Source organism: Balaenoptera ricei, chromosome 16 (assembly GCF_028023285.1).
Source record: "Balaenoptera ricei isolate mBalRic1 chromosome 16, mBalRic1.hap2, whole genome shotgun sequence".
In the NCBI taxonomy this organism is placed as follows: Eukaryota; Metazoa; Chordata; class Mammalia; order Artiodactyla; family Balaenopteridae; genus Balaenoptera; species Balaenoptera ricei.
Genome location: NC_082654.1, coordinates 42,510,148 through 42,534,544, shown reverse-complemented (window position 1 = coordinate 42,534,544; position 24,397 = coordinate 42,510,148). Strand labels below are relative to the sequence as shown.

The 24,397-nt window shown below is 33.3% G+C and overlaps 1 protein-coding gene across 4 annotated transcripts in view; it reads left to right on the top strand.

Annotated features, from left to right (window-relative positions):
* Window positions 1-24,397, top strand: part of PCDH15 (protocadherin related 15) — a 748,372-nt gene that overhangs the window by 437,714 nt on the left and 286,261 nt on the right. For all 4 annotated transcript variants that reach the window (XM_059899155.1, XM_059899157.1, XM_059899156.1 and 1 more), the window contains 3 exons: window positions 123-272; window positions 10,986-11,179; window positions 19,273-19,405. In XM_059899155.1, coding sequence (XP_059755138.1) covers window positions 123-272; window positions 10,986-11,179; window positions 19,273-19,405 — 477 coding nt within the window. The remainder of the gene's footprint in view (window positions 1-122; window positions 273-10,985; window positions 11,180-19,272; window positions 19,406-24,397) is intronic.

Here is a 24,397-nt window from a genome sequence, read left to right as displayed (position 1 = left end):
ATTTTAGCACCCTTTTAAAACTGTAAATTACATATGAGAAACTTCTTAAATTGTAGGAGTTAATTCTGTACTGCTTATGTTTGCATGAATTCTCTATTAAATGTATTTTTCTACCCCCAAAGATAACGGCATTTGATGGTGTTCAAGAAAGTGAGCCAATTATTGTCAATATTCGGGTGATGGATGCAAACGATAACACTCCAACCTTCCCTGAAATATCCTATGATGTCTATGTTTATACAGATATGAACCCTGGGGACAGTGTCATACAGGTGAGGATATTTGAAGCAATTATTTCCTTGGGCATCATACAATGCATTGGTGAAGACATTGCTGAAGAAATGAAAGTGAATTTCAGACTTATTGTATGGCATAATTTAGTTTAAAAAGCTTTAAATTTATGTTTACTTTTTGAATGAAAGTGTATCTACATGGACTTCAAACTAGAATTAACTAGATGTACACATAGCTGTTTGACCTTTTATACTTGATTTTTAAAATGTAATATATTGAACATATTTAATTAATATAATGAATATATTTAATATACTGAAGTTTCAAGCATTAAACATGTAGCTTAAAACTTCAAATTATTTTGAACTCTTGTAGAAATGGGTTAAATTTCCTTTGCAGATAAATACAAAGGACTGTATTAATAAATTGCTGGGTAATACTATTAGACATTGATTACCTGGACATAAAATAGAATCATTACAATGGGAAAAATTAAGATTAGATAGTAAATCATATCTTTGAAAACACAGAAATCTGGCAAAATCTTTATCCTTGATTTATTTTATTTTTATCATTAGCTGTACTTATTACATTTAAATAAATTGCAAGTTATCTCAAAATCTTTTTTGTGCTCTGTATATAAATCATAAAGAAGTAATAATATTCTTCCTTGAGGATTTTTAGAAATCTGGTTGACTCTAGTACTTTCCAAACTGGCTGTACATCATAATTATCTAGGGAGCTGTTGAGAAATACAGATGAGCAAGATTCACTTCAGCTTTCCTGTATCTGAAGCTCTATAAGTAATACTTAAGTAATCAATATAACAAACAAACCCAAAAGGTTTAAGTTGCCCAGTCATGTAAAGACCACTGATTTATATTTTCCTCTACATCTGAGAGTCAGATTTAATAATTTGAAATTACTCTTAAGCCAGGAAGGTCATGATTCTTTATACTTTTTAGAGTATTAGAAAGGCTCCTAATTATTAACTAAAGTTTATATATAATATATATTATATAACATAAAATATATAGTAATATAGAATATAATCTAATATATAATAGTATAGTGTATAATGAATACTAATAAATGAATTTGTATACCTATATATTTTAGTATTAGATAAATAGTTCAGAGTAGTAAAAAAGCATTCCAAATGCCTCAACAGTGTGCTTAAGTCTTTATGTTATGGTTGCTTTTCTCTCCAGCTTCATCTTTGGCCCTCTATTTCTATATGTTTGTTTCAGTCCTACTGAGCTATCATTTCCAGTTACCTGAATGTGCCTTGCTCTTTCCCATTTTCTCTAATTATCTCCTTTACCTTGACCTCTTTCCCTTCTATTTATAGCTTGATTACTTTCTCCTATTCTTTAGACTTTTTACTTTCTGAAGAAGCATTCCTTGGTAGTTTTCGGTAGATAATTCCTAGTAATTCTTCTTCCTTAATAGTTCCTGTTCTTGCAACCCACCAATAACAGTAGTTTCTAGCCAAGATATTATGATACAGTGGTGTGTCCTCATCAGTGTGAAATGTATGGGAAGAAATAGTTAACAATATGTCTCATGGCTTTTGTATACTATTTTCTGTTAACCAAGAACACTTCTTATCTGATCTTTTACAAGGCTAACTCACTCTCATCATTCAGTACCCAGCTCAAAATATCACCTCCTCAGAGAAAACTTTCCTAACAGCTTAGTGTCAATAGCCTCCCTGCATACACACATACATATACACACCCTGTCACACATTCTTATTCTATAACTTTCTCTCATCACTTTCATAGCCAATATGACCTACTAAAATTATCTTTTCTTCTTGTCCCCACCCCAAACTAAAAACTCCATCAGTGACCATCTGTCTTGTTTGCTACTCTAATACCAACACATGCCAGACATACTAGTCATGCAGTAAATATTTGTTCAAAGGATGAATTATTACCTATTTTGCATGATATAATTGTTAATACAAATTAGAAATAATTCAATGCTACCCCTATTTTATTTATTGGATTAAGATGTGCTTTCTTCAGTAATATAGGAAGGGGTAACATTATAGACTGAGCACTGAAAATTCACCTAAAAGTGCATCCATGTGAATGTCCTCTTCCGTATATGTGGGTAGTGGGGAAAAGGTTTCAAACAGCCACAGTACATTTTATTCATATCTTGGTTATGGCACTTGTCATATTGATGAAATCTACCTTTTTAACCCATTTGTCTTGAGGGCACAACTATAATTTGTTTCTGTATCCATAGTCTGTGTATCCATAGTGCCTGGCATATAGTAGATGCCTAAACTAGTAGATGCTTAATAAATGTTTATTTGAGGATGAAAGAAAGAAAGATCTGTAAACAAGTAGATCTGAATGAATGGGGAAGAATAAGTGTATTGGTCTTTGTTTCTAGTGAATTGATGGACCTAGAGATCTACATTTATCTTTACTGAGGCACTCTTTCATAGGGAGTAAAATTATGGTTTATACAGATAAAGGAATGAAAATTATTGTCATATTCTTATTTAATTAGATCTGATTCTCATCCCTATAATAACATAATTGGAAATAAAAGTAAGTTTATACAGAAAAACCACCAGCAGGGAGCTGGAAAGTGTAACTAAGAAAACGATAGCAGTTATGTGGTGGAACCGTATCTCAAAAATGTTTGCCTTGGGGGATCAAAAGCTTATTTCTGGCATTTGCAGTCTACAAGAGTTAATTTCCCTTATGTATCTCTTTATAAAACACTTTTGCCTTGCCTTTAAAGAGTCATATTTTATATATTTCCCTTTGAAAATCTATTTGAACATAGATTGTTGTTTTTGTCTATGTGCCTCTAATTTCTTAACTTATTTAAATGCCAAGAAATGAAGCTTTTTAATTAGTATTTTTAATGTTATTCTGGTATGTGGTAAAAGAGTGGTGTGGCTATAAAACATCCTCCAAGGGCCTAGAAATAAAAGGAAATAGATTTCCCAGTGAGAGAAAAAATTTAAAACAGAGCAAAGTAATTCAGAATTGTGATCTGCAACTGCATTTTAAGGGTCATAAAATGGGTTCTTATGCTCCATTCACCACTAACCGTTCAATAACCTGCCTTTCCTCACTAACTCCACAGAAGATCAGCTGGTTTTCTGTTTGGTTAGTAATCTGTTGTCAAAAAGAGTGAAAGTGTTAGAAACAAAGGAGACAATGAACATTCTCCAGCAAAGAGAGCCTTGGAAAACAGATTTTAAGTATTATAATCAGATCATTTTCAATGTAGACATGAGACTATCTTGGCCTGACGTAAGTACATAATTATTTGAGTCCACTGTCTTCTTATTATGAGGTAGCTGTCCTTGTCCACAAGCGTGGATCGGTCATAAAAATGTGAATACTACCCAGGTTCTTGTTAAAAGTTCTCAGTTATAAACTAGCCTTCTGACTTTATATCTATTATGCTTGCTTATTGTAAAAAGGAACAGGGTGAGTCTGACATGTATGGTTCATGAAATACACTTATGGGAGCACTGCCATAAAACAGCAACTGCATCTTTCACAACTGGAAAATTAAGTGTAAGCAGATTATGAGCACATCTTGTGCTAAGAGAGAAATTACTGGCATGAGTGAGTATGATTCTTTTCTTCAGTTCATGCAGTGTATTTTTTGCTGCACAAAAGACAATTTTGTAGGCCATCAATGAAATCTTCCAGGTTGACTCTAAATGATATCTCACTCTGTTGTCTTAAGGTCTCATTCACACATTGCTAGTTTTCTTGAAAAACCAGCTGCTCTGTATTAGAGATATAGATTTTTATATATAATATTAATATTTTAAAGATGTAGATTTTAATATTTGTAGTTAGCTATCCTGTCTGAACTCCAAAGAAGGTATTCCTAGACTTTTACAATTCTCTTAAATCAATGGTTCTTAGTCCTGAGTATTAGAGTTCTACCTGAGAAACTTTTAAAAATATTGATGGCTGGACTACACCCTGAAATATTTTTATTTAAATGATATGTTAACACACAGTAGAGTCACTTGGAGAGATTTTGTTTAATAAAACAAAGCAGCTCTAATATGTAGCTAATTTTGAGAAAAACTGCCTTAAACCTTAACAGTATTTTTGTACCCTCTGAAAAATGGAATCTTAATTTATTAAGATGGAGTCCCTCATGGAGCTGAGTCCTTTGATTGTCACCCCCACCTCTTCCCATTTTTCTTGTTTTTCAGTTCTTACTTTCTTTTTTCATGTTTCTTACTCCTCTTCACTGCTTTAAAGTTCACCCCTTCTCCTCACCTTCACCTGTGCTCACTAGTTATTCCATTCTTTCCATTTTATTTTACTACAATAATCTCTTCCTCTCTATTGATTCTTTCCCTTTGGCCTATAAGCATTTTTAAATCCTCGCATGCTGTGGTCTAAACACTCTTCCCAGATAAGATTTCATGCTACTATCTAACTCTGATATTCCAATGTATTCTGATGTATTTAAGCATTTGGATTGATAAATCTAGATAATTTATTATTTTATTATGTATTTATGCATAATTAATACATAGGTATAAATCTGGCCTTCGCTCACATCATACTACTAAAATCATATAAAATCATAATTCTAATGAGTCAAATACAGAAGTAAATATTTCTCAGTACTTAATCTATGTAAAACTCTCAAATTTACCCTTTTATGGAAAACCTCCCTGGTTCTCATCCTAGCTGTCTGGTGACTGAGGGACTTCTTGCTGGCTTCTTGTTCAATTCTCAATCTTTCAACATTAACATTTTCCAAAAATCAATATATAAATTTCCTCTCTTTCATCTATTCCCAAGTTTTCAATCATCACTTTTATGTGTACTCATGTCACCCAAAGTTAAATGTCCTGTGATGACCTGAGCATCAAGCTGTTGGACATGGAAAGGTGGATATTTGACAGGCAGCTAAAACTGGACATATTCTAAGATAAATTGACTAATACATTATCTTTCTTCCGATACAGAAACACAGACACACACACACACACACACACACACACAGACTCAAACATACATAACCTGTCTTCTTTGGAGGCAATTATATTTTGAAGAGCCCAATTAATCTTGGATTACCCAGGCTTCAGGCCAGCAACTATAGTCATGTTTCTTTTCTCCCTCCTTCACCTGCATACATCCCGATGATTGTCTGATTGTCCGGTTTCTGAAATTGCTGTTTCAAAATGTATCTGTCTGTCATCATTTCCTTTTCCATGCCCATGCACTGACATAAATTAGGCTGCTACAGTAGACTCTGACTGACAACCCTATTTCTGCAGGTTCCGCACCTCATTGCTACAAATGATTATTCTGAAACACAGACACAAGTCAAAATAGGTCTTTATCCTACTGAAGGAAGAGTCTAATCTCCACACCATGTAGTCAAGTACAGCTATGTAATACTTCAAGTATTTTTGTTTCATCTCATGATACATCTCTCCATGTAACCAACTTTGAGATTATATAGAGGGTCTGTTGCGTTTAATTTCAGCATAGAATATCCTTCCTGTTCTATGCCTCTTGATATCTCTCTCAGGTTTTAAAATTTAATCCAAATTATACCTTTTTTCATTCTTTTACACACAGTTCAAATGTTATGTTTTAAATAAAGTCTTTATTTTCATAGCAAGTCAGAATTCATTGTTCTTCCCATCATACTCCCACATACCTAGGTGGCAATTCTATCTCCCATACATTTTACTGTGCCTTGCACTAAAGTCAGCTTTTACGTCTCTGTCTAACCTACTGGACCATAAATTCCTTTTAGTGATCTCTAACCACCAGTGGTCAACACAATGACTTCCACACAGTAGGGATTCACCAAATATCCATTGAATTTATTCCCTCAAGTAATTTGCTCTCAATTAGTTTAGAAAGAATCTCATTCTAGAAATGCGTTCTATTTGGCTTAAGAATTCTCTCTGCCACACACAAAGTGTTATCTCCCATAGCCCTTTCTCAAAACGGTCTCTAACTTCTTAGCCTCAGCCAGGCTATCCCTTTACTGCTCTTAATATGGAAAAATACATTACATTGAAAACATTCCTGATTACTAATGCTGTGTCACAAGTCATTGAATATTAGAGCTAGAAATTACTATGAAGATATTCCTTGTTCACAGACTGATTTTATAAAGAATTTGAGCTAGTACACTGATAAAAATTGGTCCAAATCCACAAAGTTTGTAAGTGGCAAAGTTGATGTTAAATCCAATTTAAAGATAATAGTATCTGTTACCAACATTTTAAATCAAGTATACTCCAATAAAAATTTTTAAAAAATACAAAAACAATTTTTAAAATAAGGATAATAGTATCTGGAACCAGACTAACCAGTTGTGTCCCTTTCTTTCACTTTGTACCCTATGTGACCTTGCACAAATAGCTTATCCTTCTGTACTTCAGTGTTCTAATCTTTAAAATGTTGCTACTAATAGTACCAGCTGTATTAAATTGGTTATATGAACTACTTCCATATGTGCATTGTAAATGATAAATCTTGTATAAAGTCATCCAGTTATTATTATTATCAATTCACTCTCGTGAATTATATAAAGCATTTATGATAATTAATATTCTTTACTGCCTTATCTGTGTATATCTCTGTGTGCCCTGTATATTATTTAGTACCCTGAGGAGGACGTATAAACATTACATATAGAATTATATGTTGAAATTATTTTTATAATTTCCAATATTATAAACAACATTAGGATAAGTCTATGTAGTATTTTAATGACTTTGACAATTTATTGTATGTCAAATAATGATATTGGTAAGTATATATGTGTGTACATATATGTGTGTTTGTGATATCATGATTAAAGTTTGAGGGGTATATTTATTTAAGGTCTTAGTGGGGTTTAGTATTTTAAGCAAATACCAGATAAAGATTTGATGAGCAAACCTTTCAAAATTGTAAATATACTCTTACATTTGTACATAATTTTATGTCTTATATTGAAACAATTTAACTTTACTAAAGATCATACAATTTCTTACCTAAACCCGTTTGCATTAGAAGCAAAACTTATAACCAAACTAATGATTCTTAAAATATATAGTTTACTCAGTCGTGTTGCAGACTTTAATTATATTTGAAGTTTTATTATATTAAACATATTTTGTTGAAATGGCTGATATTCATTAAATTCTGAATACAAGCCCCTATATGATTTGCAAATATTTTGTATTTTTGTGTGTCATGCTGTTAGTGTCATATCTAAGAAACTTTTGCCAACAAGAGTTCACGAAGATTTTCTCCTATATCACCTGCTATGAGTTTTATAGTTTTAGCTTTTACATTTTACATTTAGATGATCCATTTTTAATTAATATTGCATATGCTGTGAGATAAAGGTCTCTGTTCATTTAAAAAAATCTTTTGCATATAAATATCTCAGCAGGTTTTATTCAAAAAACTATCTTTTCCCCATAAATTACCTTGGTATCTTTGTTGTAAGTCAGTTAGCTATAAATGTAAGAGGTTACTTCTGGACTTCTGTTAATCTGTATGTCTAACTAATGTCAAAACTACATCTTGATTGCTGTGGGTAGATAGTGTGTTTTCAAATTGATAGTGTAATTCCTTCTTCATTGTTTTTCTTTTCTAAAATGGTGGCTATTCTAGGTCCCTTGTATTTCTGTATAATTTTGGGATTAACTTGACAATTTCCACCAAAAAGCCTGATAGAATTTTGATAGGGGTTACACTGAATCTATAAATCAAATAAATTTAAAGAATTTCCATCTTAAAATATTGAGTCTTTATATCCATGAACATGGACTGTCTTTCCACATACTTTTAAATTTCTCTCAATAATGTTGTAGATTTTTTTTTTTGAACGTCCTAGTTTTAATTCATGTTGATTCCTGTAAGCATTTGACTGTCTCCAGTATTTCCCCCAGAATGTTTTCAAGAAACGGATGTCATTTGGCTGATGTCTGCTTAGTTACTCCAGGCTGCTTAATTTATTGGACAGAGGTAGTAATTTATTTTAAAGATAATGTGATTAGTGGGGAAATTTATACAGCTAAATATTATATATTTTACTTTTCATACATGTTTGAAGTGCAAATCTGTGGATATTCCATTTGTGGGACCAAGTCAACATGCCCATCCTAACACTGTATGCTACAAGAACTCTTCTGATGATGGAAGTTTGATTAAAATGCAATGGAAGATAAAAAACAAACAAACAAACAAATTAAATTAAAGCGTTTTTATTTACGGGGCAGATTTTCCCACTAAATTAGGAACAGGCTTCATATACCTATAATCTCATAGACCACTGATCACAAGATCATTGAGTTGTTTTTGAATTAAATCCCCACCATAGTTTAGTTTCAGGGTTTTTCACAAGATGTTGCCGTGTTCAGGGTATTCTGAGTCAGTGTCTCAGCTCTCTTTTCTAATCTTGGACCACCAATAATTCCTTTAAAATATTTTTGTTTGCATGTATAGGGACTCAATTAAGTGGATTCTTGACCCACTCTTTTATTACTTAGTGTTGAAAGTCTGAAAATTTGTATAAAGCTATTTGAGTAACAAACATAGAATTCATTTTTTGGCTTATTTGTTAAACTTCCTACTTGCTAATGATTTCTGTGACACTAGTTGTGTTTCCTGAATATATTATCTTATCTGTGGTTGGCTGCCTCTGCAGTTTTGGGGTTGTTTCTATCACCTGTGCTTTGCAGTACTGTTTGATATTTACAGCACCTCCCAGACGGGTGCCTTTTTCAATTTAATTATCATCCAGCTTTCTCTTTTCCAGTATCATTTATGGAAATGTTAAATAAGACCAACCATAATACCTATATCCCTTAAGCATGTTTCTCAACACTTCTTCTTAACTTGATGCATTGCTATTTATCACTAAATTCCTTTAGCCAATTTAAGTCCCAGGAAGAATGTTAATATTGAATCCAATTTGAGCTAAATTTTAATTAAGATTGCCTGAGACATTTTGTTAAGTGATACTATAATCAAAATTGATATCGCCTCTGCTACCCCTGTCCTCTAATTTTCTAATTTTATCCACACACAAAAGAGAATGAGTTTGTCTGGCTTGAATAGTTCTCCATAAATATATATCATTCATTCTGACTGTTTTCTGCAAATTGTTTCCTTCTCCTTTGCCTTTAGGACTATGTCTGTCATCCTCACGTAAGTCCCAAAATCATTTCATGAAGTGCCTTTCCTTCTGGCAGTCACATCTGTTCGCCCCCAAATACCCAATCTCAGACTTAGCTGAATGTATGCCTCTCTTCAGATTTCCTTTTTTTCTCTCAAGTATTTTTGTCGCTGCTATTTCTATGCACATTATCATTCTAAATGCAGTGTATAATAAAAATCGAAATAGGCTATGCACAGTATATCCCCTTAAGCATGATGAGGTGTGTAAAGTACTTTGTTTACATTTCATTAGGATAGTTAACATGATCCTTTGAATGGGCCATTAATTAACACAGCATTTCTGAAATTGAATTTAAGTTTCAAGGTAAATGTGTACACTTGCATTTTATCTAAGAAAGTGCACCAAAATGTCCAATAGCCGCCCAAAGAAGTCTGTGGATGACAAAGAACTGCTACTTTATAGAAGTGAAACTCATGGATAAGAAATACATAATGTCAATAAATAAGAAAATTGTTTTCTGCAACTTTATTTATTACAACCCTGTGTGTTTTCTTTATTAACAGGAAACTTTTGCTTTCCCCTTATGTGTAAACTGAGGCCAGCTTTCTTTTCTTTATCTGTCAAAGGATGAAAACAGAAAATTCTGTGACTCTTTGTAAAATGCATATTGTAAGATTTCCCAGTAGAATCTTTTTTTTTTTTTTGCCCTCTTAAGTAAATTTATATTTATCAGGAAGTCAAGGAGGCTTATTTAATATATTAAATCATAATGACCTTAATTTGGCTTTATGAAATTAATAATGGTTATTCTCTTTTCATATATAACGACTCAAAATAGTCTTTAACTATTGCGTATCATTTGCTCCAAAATGATTATGAATATGTGCAAATTAGCCTTACAGATGCTCATGTGGTATTATGTCAGGGACTCTGAATTGAATCCCTTTTCTCAAAAAAAATATTTCTTGGGCTTGATATTCTAATTTTCTAATTAGATATTCTACAATTGGAGATGCATTTGTTTGCTTTTGAAAAGGAAATACTCTAAGCCTTATCAATCCTTTATAAGTCATTGTGAACAAGACTATAAGAATTTTTGCTAAAGCCATGTGTAAGTAAAAAGAATTACAGGACAAGAGAATCTCTGGGAGATGGGAAGGAAAACATTAAGACTGGAAAAAATTAGAGCAAAAGGAAGGATGGGAATAATAAAAGCAATTCATTTTTTCCAGGCCTCCGTCCTTATTAATATGTGTTTATGTGTCAAGAACAGGTGATAAGACAGAGAAAAAAAAAATTCCTATAGGGACGGGCTTTCCTTTTTTTTTGCTTTAGGAAATTAAAATAGTCTTCAAGATTCAAAATCTTTTATCACTCTCACAAGAACAAAAAAATCTTTCCTGATGTGATTGCTTCAGCATTAGAACACAGTAGCCTCAATTCAAGAAAACAAGAGTGTACATGTCGAGAGAACTTTTTTTACTTACTTTATGTGTGTGTGTTTGAAAGCAAGCTTCTTTTGTTGGGGGAAAAAAATGATACAATGGTGAAAAGTTGAGTCCCAAGAGGATTTATGTTGTTATTTTCAATTCCAGCTCACTGCAGTCGACGCAGACGAAGGGTCAAACGGGGAGATCACATATGAAATACTGGTTGGGGCTCAGGGAGACTTCATCATCAATAAAACAACAGGGCTTATCACCATCGCTCCGGGGGTGGAATTGATAGTTGGGCAGACTTATGCGCTCACCGTCCAAGCAGCGGATAATGCTCCTCCAGCAGAGAGAAGGTAATTTATATCAGAAGCAATGCAGTCTTTTCATCGCTGCAGTTTAAACCCCATAATTAAGTTTAAGATGCACCACAAGCATTCTTTTATCTTATAAACATCTAAATTAGATCAGAAAATCAGAGAGACTGGATTCTCAGGAACTGCATATTCTTCTTTGTTCAAATTGTGGGAAAAGTACAATAAAGTCAAGATTAAACCACAAAATAATTAACTGTAGTTTCACAGATGTGAAGGATGCAAGTCTCTGTTGGGAGGGGGAGTGGGAACTGGGAAATACCAGAGGCATGTGTCCGCTTTATTAGTGAAAAGCAAGGCTGCTCATAGTGAGAGGTCACAGATAACATGTAACACGTGATGCCTCAGGGTTTTGAGGCCATCTCTCAGTGTCAGAGTAATTATTTTTAAAATTTTTATAAACATATACAATTTATCTAGAAAATCTATCTATATATTTATGTATATGTAATATAATCTCATAGATATATATGAGAGAGAGACAGTAAGAGAGAAAAAAGTAAAAAAGACTTCCAACTATTACAACTACATCTATCTGCCCCCCCCCAAGAGATATCCCTGAGATATCCCTTTTATTGATTTCTTGTTTGTTTCCAGATTTTCAGTATGCATTTTAAGAAAATATGAAGTTAATATTAATACATTGCTGAACCTTGCTGGTTTATTTTTCACCCTCACAGTGTATCTTAGGGTTCTTTCCAGATGAATACTGGATAATTCCCTTAAAACTTTTTATCACAGCTACATAATATTCCTTCATATATATGTAATACTGTTTAAGAAACCCACTGTTGATAGACTTTACGTGTCAGTCTCTCTTTAACAGACAATGAAGAAATAAGTAACATCGAGCACACATCATTTTGAATGTGTGCCAGTATATCAATAAAGTAAATTCCCAGAAGTTAGACCAAAGGGTACATACAATTGTAAGTTTTAGAGAGAACTGCCAAATTGTATTCTATGGGTCTTATAACAATTTGCAATTCTAACTGCCAGGTCTGAGTATGGCTAATTCTGAACAGTCTCCCTAGTATGTGTCATATCAAACTTCTGGATTTTTGCCAGCCTGATAGGTTAAAAAAATAGTATTTATTTTTTTATCCGTTTGCTTATGAGTGAGTTTGAGTACATTTCCTATGTTTTCCACTTTTGTTACCTTTTCTGTGAATTCTGTGTTCACAATCTTTGCCCATCTTTCTACTGATTTGTTAAACCCAGGTTACAATTATTCTGTGTTTTCTACTAGTGACTTTGTGGATTCATATTGTATGTTTAAATCTTTGTTGCTTTTGGGATTTATCCTACTGTACAATAGGAGGTATTGATCCAGCAGTATTTTTTTTGTTCAGGCAACTATGCCATTTTTCACATAATATATCAGATGGTTCATCTTTTTACTCATTAATTTGAGATGTTATGTTTATTATATCTTTGCTTATGTATTTGAATGTGATTCTAGACTTTCTCCACTATTCCATTAGTTCAGCTATTTTTTTATGAGCTATTATCACACAATCTTAATTGTTAAGATTTTAAACTATGCTTTATAACACAGTGGTGTGAACTTAGCTCATTGATTTTCTTCCTTAAAAATTTGCTGGTTACTCTTTCTGTAAATTTTTTTCTTTGACTTTATAAAAGCTACTTAAGTATGTTTTTTTTACCATATTTTTATTAGCAACACATTAAATTTATAAATTAATTACTTAGGGTTAAATTATACATTGTTGGTGTTGAATCTTTCTATCTAAGAACTTTCTGTCTCTTCATTTGTCCATGTTTTCTTTTGTGTCCTTTAGTAGATTTTATTTTAAAAATATTTTCTTTATATATGTTCTATACATTTTTTTTGTTGGGTTGTTTCTCATCTTTTGTTGTTACTGTAAATAGACTCCTTCTTCCTCATTCTTCTAATTGGTTGACACATATGTAAAAGCTGTTAATCTACATTAATTTTAACCCACTTTCTTATTTAATTCTCTTATGTTTTTGTAGTTTTCCAGTTCATGTTCCTACGTTATCCAAGAATATATTTTATAAGTAGTGATAGTTTGATGTCTTTCTATTTTTTTTCTTCCCTTTAATTTCATTTGCTAGTACTTCCAATAAAAATGCTTGTCTTGACTTTGATTTGAGTGGGAGTACCTCCTACATTTCCCTATTATATTGGTTTATGGTTAAAAAACATATTTTATTATGTTAAGAAAGCATTCTTCTATTCTTATTTTATTGACTTTTTAAAAATAAGAATGGTCATTTATTCAAGTCAAATAAATATCCATCAGCTATGAAGACAATAATGAATTTTCTTTTTGAGCCAATGCTAGGATGATTGATCTTAATACAGTTCCTATAATAAATCTATTTTTCATTCCTGATATAAATCCAAGTAGGCCTTAGTATTTTAATCTTGAAATAAACTGCTGGATTATATTTGTTGGTATTTTATTTAGTGAAATTAGTCCATGCTTTTCTTTTTGAGAAACTTTTGTGAAGGCTTTATATAGTTGTTATGATACTTCATAAGTGAAATAAACAAAAACCACAAAGAAACACGAAAATGAATTAGTAAGTTTGACGACTATGAATTAGTTGTAAACATCTCTAAAGCCAATAAATAAATCCAAATTTGGTTCTTTGAAATATAAATAAATAAAAACATAAATAAATTTATAAACTTTCAGCTAAACTAATCAATAAAAGTGGGAGAAAGTGCAACTTTACCTAATAAATTCTGAGAGGGAAATAACAGAAACAGAAGAAATTGAAAGAATCGTTAAAAGACCACTTTGCTTTAATAGCTGTAAAAGCTTGAAAAGATGGATGAAATGGATAGTTTTTCAAGAAAATATGATCTACCAAAATCAATCCCAAAGATTAAGAATTCTTAAGAGATCAATAGTATTTTCCTCTATAGAGGAAAATACTACTCCAAACTATAGCAGGGCTAGGCAGTTTGACAGATCTGTAACAAACCCATTAACCATTAAAACCTTCTCCAGAGCAGAGAAAAGGACATTGTTTCCCCTGCAGCACACCCACATGAGAGATTTTTCTCTTCACACCCCTCTTATCATTAATCATAGAGATTTGGCAGGACCCTGTAGTTCCTCATTGATATTTCTAGACTATTCTTTCTCCTTCTCCTTGATATTTTCTCTTTAATTTCATTACATAAGAATGTACGTAAGAATGTACTATCCAGTACTCCCTGCTACTATCATCTGCAGGTGACAGGTCCCTCCCCCATTTTCTCCTCTTATCTCTAACCTCATCTCCCACTGTCATCTACAGACCTGCAGGTCACTGCGGAAGAGTTTAGTTCTAGTCTGCTTGGCATTCATTTCAACAGTATGTTTGTCAAAATGCTTGGTGACTTCAATGTCCAATATGTGGTATAAAGCATCTCCAAACTTACAGTCACTTTGGCCAAAGATCCCTGGAGCCATCCTCAATGCTTATCTTTCATTCAAACTCCAAATGTAGTCTTGAGCAACAACTCTAAGCTCTACCCTAAAAACATACTCAGAAACCAACAAATCCCCCTACTTTCATTATTAACATAGCAGTCCAAGCCACTGTTCTCTCTAGTGTTGAAAACCTCTTCTAATTAGAAGTCTAGTTAGACTTCTGCCTGTGCCCCCTTCAGTCTCCTCTCAACACCATGTACCTAAGTACATCTTGTCCCTGTAACTTCCCCTGAGAAATTTCTGTGACGTCTAATTTAGCTTTAAATATGAAATTTTTGCTCCTATGGATTTCTGTATGTACTTCCAAAATAGTAAAGTAGAACCTGTGAACACTGAAATGTAAATATAGCTTTTTTAGTGTGATGTTGGTGGGAGACAAAGGAAGAAAAGAAGGTTTTTGTCTTAAGTCTACTAGAGAAAGCAATATAAATACCTAGAACCTTCATCTTAGAGACAATGTAGAAATATAGTTACAAATAGACACCCTGTAGCATATGTTGACACATTTAAAAGAAAATTACCGTACAGATTGTGCAATCCTCTAAATGTCAAGGACATCACCTCAGTACCACTGAGTAGTATTGTCATATCCAAAAAATTTGACTTTTTATCTTTTTAAAAATTATACCATTTCTGAAGTTAAAGCTTCTTAGGTCTATCTTCATAACCTCTTTTTATTCATATTTTATTTTGTTCTTAAAAACACAGTGTTATGGATGAAGTTTTATTCATGATACAAATAATTAAAATTGATTGTAATATTATAGCCTGATCCAAAGACTTGAAATTTGTGATTTCCTGTGAGATAACATCCTTCATTGCAAACCAAGGATGTTTTATACTCCCCACAGAAATGCACACACACATCAGATAACTAAAATGTCTTCAATTTACATCCCACTTTTGTTCTTGTAGGATGTGGGGAGAAAGGACAGGCAGATTTTGAATTCAGAAGCCTTGCCTTTTAGTTTATCTGTTGTTGCTAATTAACTTCATAACCTTGAATCTGTCACTTAATCTTTCTGATTTTCTAATCCTCTTTTGTAAAATGGGAGTTAAACTAGATGGTTTCTAGGGTCTTTTAAAATCATACGATTATCTGAGAAGTTACATCACCTCTCTTGTTCTACTTTGACCTCGTTACCAAATGCAAAATAAAAACTTTATGATTTTTATGTTTAGAAATAGAGAGTTATCTACATTATACTGGCTATATTACAAAAATAAATTTGGTATTATATAGATTCTCAGTTTTATGCATTTAAGACTAGCTATAAAATATAATAAAGTGTTCACATAGAATTTATTATAATTTATTATTTACCTCATGACTGTCCTGTTTTATTATGTGCTTGATCAATGCTGTTGAATTACTACTATTTATTACAGCATTAATGATATCATTTTATTGTTAATACTCTGGCATTTTGTTTTAGGAAAGCTAACTCTGACACTATGCTGACATCAGGGATAAAAAGGAGATAGCATTTTAGAAGGCAATAGCTATCAAGAAGGTTAGTGCTTATTTAAACACATTGTAGTGAAGTGTCAGGATGTTAAAGATGAGAAATGCAAGACCTTGAATTATGATCTTCCCCAAATAACTCTAAGATCCAAGAATGTGTGTTTGTGGGGGTGGGGGACACGATTAGCAATTCTAGCATTTGAATTACTGTGGAGAGGAGCAAAGGAAGCAAAGGAGTAAGGGCAGATGAAGGAGACGGTCATGTTGGACCATAGTTGTTCACTGTCTTCTGCCTTGGGGAATAGTCTTTTTTGTTTTGCATTTAAAATTTTTCTTCTCTGTGGCAAAGACACAAGTTTCATCTGAGTTAGAGGTCCTTATTGTAGTGCTGTGGATATAAACAGTTTAGCCCTCTAAAATGGGAAAATATTCAAAGGGGGAAAAATAAGGAAATATACAAAGTACAGTAAGTTTAGTACAAATGATAGTTTTAAGAGCAGAAAGAGACCCATATTCTGGTAAAGATTTTATAAAGTACTCCACACCAGTAAGCTGAAGCTCTAAATATCAAAAGCAGGAAGTCTGTAACTTTTTGAAAAGAAGCTTTGAATTTGGGGTACAGGTGTGTTCTAGGTCAAAAAGAAAATGTTAATCAGTGAGGGAATCTCTTGCCTCCAAGCTTATTAAGGAGAGTTTTAGGTCAGTTTGTAGAGGAATCCCCTGGGCTCCTAACTTAAAAAGCAGGTGAGTCTACATGCTATACTCCCCATGAACTTCTGGGACAGTGGTCTTCTGCATCAAGCGTGTGTGAGAAAAACCTTGTATATCCATGGAAAATGTAGATTTGTGGTCCCACATCAAAAGATTCTGATCCAATATGTCCGAACCCTAACACTACCACACTCCACTCTGGGGAGGCAAGAGGGGATACTGTGCCTGTAGGTTTTTAGCCAAGAAAAGTAAAAAGATGCAATTAAAATGTCTAAAATATTTTAAGGGATGAGAATAAGGTAAATGTAAACTTATTTAGTTCATTCCACAGAATAGAATAAGAAGCCTTATTTTGAACAGTTAACAATAATAACTGATAAATTTGTTTTTCTATGTGTGTATATACTTAGATATATACACACACGTGCATACACATACACACCATACATATAATCTTATTTAATCCTTATGCTAATCTTAATGTTATTATTATTTTTAATTATCAGATGGAAATAGTGAAACTGAAAGAAGTCAGTTGCCTATGATCACATGTGGTAGCGTAAAAATTCTAACCCAGGAATATGTGGTTACGAATCCAGTGCTCATCGTCACTCAGCTAGGGTTATTACCAATGTGGTATAGGGTAAATGTTATAAGACTTATGCATAGAGAATGTGCTGGCAGCAAAAAGGAAGAGATTTATGAAATGTTTAAATCAATTGATAAATAACAGACACTTAAAAAAGTCAGGATTATGAAGGGTAATATCAGTAATAGTGTATATCTTGGGATGGCTGTTGGAACAACCAGATCACCACCTGGGAGGATAATAGGCCCACCTCATATTGACAATTAATGTATTCCTACAATATAAGAGTGGGACTCTTTGCACACTAAATTTATAACTTGCTGATATTTTTCTTTTTCATTTAGCCATTATAGTACCTATAAGTTAAACTTAATACCTCTAAGTTTATAAGCAGCATTTCATCATCCATTTTAATCTACTTTATTTTATCCTTAAAGCACAAGTTGTAAAACAAAATTGAAAAGAAAAGCAATTATATTTTGGTTAATTTTATTGGCAAATTTTAATAATGAGATAAAATCAGAGCAAGAAAGAATGCAGATACTTTAACTGATTATGAAGTCTAAGAGATTTTAATTTAAAATGAGATTACTTTGGAACAATATTGTGATAAATTTAAGTATGAAATTTTTTTGAAGTCACTGCAGCTTTTTAGAGGTGCTTAGTATTCTATAGGTATCTATTCTACTGAGAACATGTTCAGAAACAATTTGGACTTAGGCATAATATAAGGTGATAAGCTAGAAAATCATTTTCAGTGCCTATGATCTGTATTTCTCTTAAGGGCTTTTCAAAGTAAACTATTATAGAATAATAATCTCAGAAAAATGTTTTTGGTGACCATGTCTTTTAATTGATGCACTTAATGCAAAGAGCTTTGGGCTACTTTAAGAAAATTCTAGCCCCCAAATAGAAATTGTAAGAAATGTGTTTTGAATAAAAAGGCATGATTTTGTTAAAATAAATTTAAAGCATACAACTCAGGCAGTGGTGGTATGTTCTTCAAGATAGAAGAATAACTTTGTAAATTCGCATGTCTCATTGATATATTTTTGCCAGTGTTTCTTCTGTACCAACCTTGAACATCTTCTTCACCTTTTGCTGTGTAAAGAAATGTCAGAGTTTAGACATATCAAAAACGGTGATTATGTCAATGCTAATGTTTTTGTCCTTATAATAATAGAATATATTTTTATCCCTCAAAAACAATGCCCATCAATCTAAGGCTTCAATTAAATCTAGTTTCTAAATTTTTATATTATACTCTTTAAAGAAGACTTAAAAACAGATTTGGTTTTGTTTGCAACTATTTTACACAATGATTACTTTATGATACTGATTCTTGATATGCATTTCATTAAGCCATTGATGTCAGCAACAAAACTAAGAAAACACAGCCCATATTTTGTTTTGTGTGTTATTTTAATCAATACTCTCTCTGCTGGTTTAATAGGAAGAGAGCCCCAAGACCAGCTCTTATTACCAGATATCTATAGAATATTGTTTTGCTATTAGAGAAGCATTACAAAATAAAGTCAGAAGTCAAGTTAATTTATTAGCTTTATTTGTACAGCTATTCCTTTTTAATTCACACTATTAATCTAAGTAGGAAAAATATGTACCTGAGGCATTTGTTTTCCTTTTACTAAGATAATTTCATAAAACATCATCTTTTGGTGGTAGCTTTATTTTTCCATCCTTTCATTCTGAATTATTATTTCCTATAAAAATTCAGAATTTCCTCTCCTGTAAACCCAATAACAGAATATCAAATTCAGTCTGTCATTAAATGTGATGTAGATTTTTACCCCTCTTGTTTGCTTCTCTTTCTCTGCAGGCACTCCATCTGCACTGTATACATTGAAGTGCTTCCTCCAAATAATCAAAGCCCTCCTCGCTTCCCACAGCTGATGTATAGCCTTGAAATCAGTGAGGCCATGAGGATCGGCGCTGTTTTATTAAATCTACAGGTATGCTCCTTAGTGTACGTATAAAATTCTAGCGACAGCCTTGAAGGCTAATGGGTTTATATCTGTGCATGGTGGGGGAGGAAAGCTCACATGTCTGCTTACACTCTAGTGAATGAAAATTCCATCTGGAAAGGAAAGCAGGGATAATATGGATGGAGGGTTTCCACAGCTAATCTATTCTATTGATCGCCACTGTTGAAGAACTAACGTTAGCTGGCAGGGATTATCTGCAATCATTACAAGAGATAATGAAGGGATTGGAAACATGCACTTGAATATTTTGTACTTTGCATCCAAAGAGTCTGCAGCTGACTATTATTTTCTGTCTTGGATTCCTTTGCCCCAGCAGGATTTATTTTTGCTGCAGTGTTCTGTATAGAAAATGACTTTAGATTCACCGGCTGATGGTAGGCATTCGAATGCTGAGGCAGACAATTATATTCTGTGCCCATGGGCAAATCTTGTAATTGCTGTGCCTCGGTTTATTTGTTTCGATGAAGGGGGTAGCTTTAGGTGATATTTCCATTTGCAGCTCTAGATTCATGGGCATATGAGTTACTTGCAGAATCATAGCTTGATTTTCACAATTTATACGTTCCTAACTAAAGCACATTTGGCCAGAAAATGCTGTATTTTCAACTGAATCTACAGCTTCAAGTTGGGCTACATGTGGTGTTGATAATAACTGTCACTTACCATAAAAATCATGAGGACCATAACATGACATATTATTTTACCTTTGGGTGTTCAGAGGACGGAGGATTTATCACCTCCTGGTGTTATATGGAAATGGCAGGAGGTGCTGACATGAGAATTCAGGAAGCTGGCCTTGAAGGTTAGGAGAGATTTTAAATGTGATGATTTAGGGAAATCCCAGCATCGATCTTTACCATCAAATGAGGTGACACGAGGCATCTTGCTCAATGCCATTTGAATACAGACACCCTCTCACTCAAACCCTGATGATATACAAGTGAAGATTCCATAGAATGTTTGTACTAGAAAGAATGTAAAAAATAATGAAACATATCAACCTCATTATCTAGATGTGGAAAGTGAACCTTACAGAAATTAAATGAGGCCTAACTCAGCTGATTGAATTATCATTATTTCCAAAACAAGGTTCATTCCATTATATCCCACTCATTATCTGAGGCTGCCAAAAATTTGGTTGACATTACCAGATACTTCTCTTCGCCTCTGCTCTCGTATTTATTTTGTTGCTTTTTTCCAGGCAACTAGAGAGAATTTGCTTTTGTTGTTCATTTACTATTAAAAGATGGGAAACAAAATTATACGAAAGTAGACATATTAGTAATAAGGAAATTTGGGGGATTTTAATGGACAAAATAAAAGAAAAAAAACCTATAGTTTCTTTAGGAGGAAGAAAACATTTAGTTAAGTCATGAAAATGATAAAATATGGAAAACCAAATATGAAGACAAGTACCTTTATGGAATAATGAAAATCCTTCTTTACATATATGGGGATTTATTTTGTTTAAACAAGAAGAAAAGAAAACTAAATCTTAGATTTGTAAGTTCAGGCCAAGAAATTTTACATGTTTTATGTTTAAATATTTCTTAAAAATATGCCTTTGTATAATTTAACTTTCTATGAGTAAGATATAATTTTACCTGTAAGATGGCTCAGGTTTTGTTTCAATAAATCCCAGAAATATCTAGCTACCATATTATAGGAGAATAATTCTACCTGTGAGTTAAAGGTGAAAAGGAGTTGGCCTTTTTCATATCTCAAATCTCTCTAGTACAAAATCTGAGGAAATACTTGAAATGACATTTCTATTCACCCTTTGTGCTTCTGGTAGAAGCAAAATAAAGGGTGCCAATTACAGTGGCAGTCTCTATTAGAAAGAACTAGGGTGACACCATCAAGGCATTTTTCATAGGCCACCAACCATACACTTTTGCTAGTGATCAACTGAGACTGAATTTAAACTAGTGACCTAAAAGTTGAAAAGCTTCCATCAAATTACTCTTCCAAAGACTTGTAATAGCAGAATGCATGAGAGGTACTTCTGGCTACATCCTCTCTTTTTCACACACGGTACTACCCACTGCTGACTCATAGCTCAATTTAGAAACACAAGATTTGTGGGGAAATATGTTTTCGAAGATAACAGTGGACTGACTTCAAAATAACCTGTTTTGACTGAGATCAAAGTGGTTTCTTTTCAGAGAATAACCCTTGTTCATCCTCCACTTCCTTTCCCCTTGTAGGTATTTTCCTTTCATTCTCTCTAAAAGTTGTTTGGGAGGCTGTGATTTTCCTCAGCCTGTGAAGGCTGTTTTGCCTGGCTGCTGTATTGATGGCATTTAGTGGAGGAAAATGTTACCCAGAACTCTTAATTTTCGAACTTACGCTGATCAGGGTTAGTATTAGGTGGGTGTTTTCTCCCAGAGTTGGTCAGATCTTGCTCTTAAGCATGCTCCTCCTTTGTAATTCTGACCTGCCAGTGAAGTGTGTAAGACTGGTGTGCTGGAGCCAGAGCGGGCACTGAGATCATGACAGCAAGTTGTGTGCATTTCTCCCCAGCTTCGTGTTGAGTTGTGTCACATTGCCAGCTTGCAATTGGCCATGGTGGGTGTATTTATGCCACAGAAATTAGCAAATGCAACAAATCAGTACCCTCCAGTCCAGAGCCAGTTGTTAAACTTTTACCATAATACCCCTCTATATGGAGCCAATTTCCTCCAAGATTTAAATCGCTAAAATGTGTTGACTCCAACAGCTTCCTGCATCTTTGTCCCTTGAAATTTTGATCTACTTTTCATCACTCTAAAGATGAGCCAATGCTACCAAATAGGACTATGTATTATACCCAAATACAATAAGTCTCAGCTTTTTATTTATCCTTACAAGAGCATTGTTTCCATCCAAATTACCCTTATAATTTATGGCTCACAATCTCTTTTGAGTGTTTGACTCAGCCCTATTACCATTAGAATAATCCTCCTTTCTTACATACAGAATCTTCTTATACCATCACTATCATTCTCATACTCATATGATAATAATAGTTATATAATAACACTTAAGTGTAACTTAATGGGGCAGGCACTATTTAAGTTCTTTCCTTATTGTCTCGGTAAGGACAGCTAGGTTTATATTATGCACATACACTCACACTCAAAATTTCAACAATTTATAACTGAAAAGTTTATTTCCTACTCACACTGTTATGTCTGTCATGAATCAGTTCCAGCTCTGTTCATCATTTTCACTCAACTTCAGCCTTTATCTGTGGCAATGTTGTTCTTTTGACAGAGTGAAAAAAGAGGCACAATAAACCATACGCCCTCTCATAATGTTTCTCCCAGAAGTGACACAGGACCCTTCTGCCCACATTTCATCCCCCAAACCAAGTCACAAGGCTGCTAGTGGGTTAATCATGTGTAATCCTTCCACTAGACGCAGACACTAATTACATGGTTAAGTCTGATGTCAAGAGCCATGACTTCCTTTCGTACAGCTTTTGCTTTCCAAGTTACTGCAAACAGCAGTTTTGCTAAATGATTCATTACTGCCTAACATGATTTCCCATCCTTACAGCATCCAATAACAGTTTCCTCGCCACCTTCCTCTCTCTTGATGTCACTGCTATTTATTTTTTGGGTGTTTGTTATGGCACACTCCACTTTTAAGTACTAAATTGTGAATCAGTTAAAATAGCTAGGTTTTTGTTGCCAAATTTCACATTCTGTGCCCATCACTAGTTGGCAGTGACTGTTACATGCCACAACTCAGACTGATGGAACAGCCTCTGTCTAGAATTTTACTGATCTCTTGACTGAGGGCAGTGCTTGCTGTGGAAAACAGAACACAACACAACAGAATAAAAAACAAAACCTAGTTATTTGCTGCTACCCAGGACTGATGCATGTAATATCTACCCATATATTTTCTCCCCATAGCCAAAGAAATTCACATGGATACTTGAGTTAATAGGTCAAGAATGTATAATCTTCACATAGGCAAATAATTCCACAAGTTCATGGTAAAATTCAGTGAGGCAGGGATGTCTTATTTTCCCTAAGAAGGGACTGCCAGTATTTTCAAAATATTTATTTTGAACACTGAAATATATAAATAAACAAATAAATATGTATACTTTAACACGCATGTTTTCCCATTTAATTCTTATAAAAACCCAAAGCAATTGGATCTATTGTTATTACCATCATAACTTTACAAATGCAGAAACTGAGCCACAAAAAGTAAACGGCTCTTTTTCCAAGCTCATTGTGCTAAGAAGTTGTAAAGAAAGGACAAAATCCTAAGCATTATGGTTAAACATTTATGTGCTTACCCACTGTGCCTATGTACCTGAAGTATCCCTGCAAGTTCTGCATTTTCTGTTCTTTATCCTACTCAAGCTGTTAGGGGACAGGTACTCTCTCCACACTGAGGTCACTTTATGGTTTGGCTGATAACCATTGTTCGACATTCAGAAGTCTCCATCTATTAATCACCCTCACCCCTACCCCGACTGCAGAGTATTGCCTAGTTCACTTTCCGGACAAAGAGAAAATATATATGCTCCTTAAAATCAGCTTACTGATAAACAATCTTTTTAGAAATAGTTGATTTGTGCATATTTCATATAGTCCATTCTTAAAGATGGAAGGTCAAAAGTTAATTGTCCAAATACCAAATCCTGTGCATGTCTATTGTTTTAAATAACAAACTAAAACATACATTCAAAAAATTTTGGTTGATTCAGTAGAATTTGACAAATCAGAATGTTTTATAAGTTCTCTTAATTCAACTTATTAATTGTCCTTGTTTTCTACCATAATATTTCTCAATAATTTATTTGCTTTTATTTTTAAGTTTTTGCTTATAAGTTGTGATTACATTATTGAAAGTCAGTTACCTTAACCTGCTAAAAAAGTTATATCTCTTCAACATATGTATAATGCATCATGTCATTTGGTCATGTTGGAGAAGAAGAAATTTTCTTTTACCATT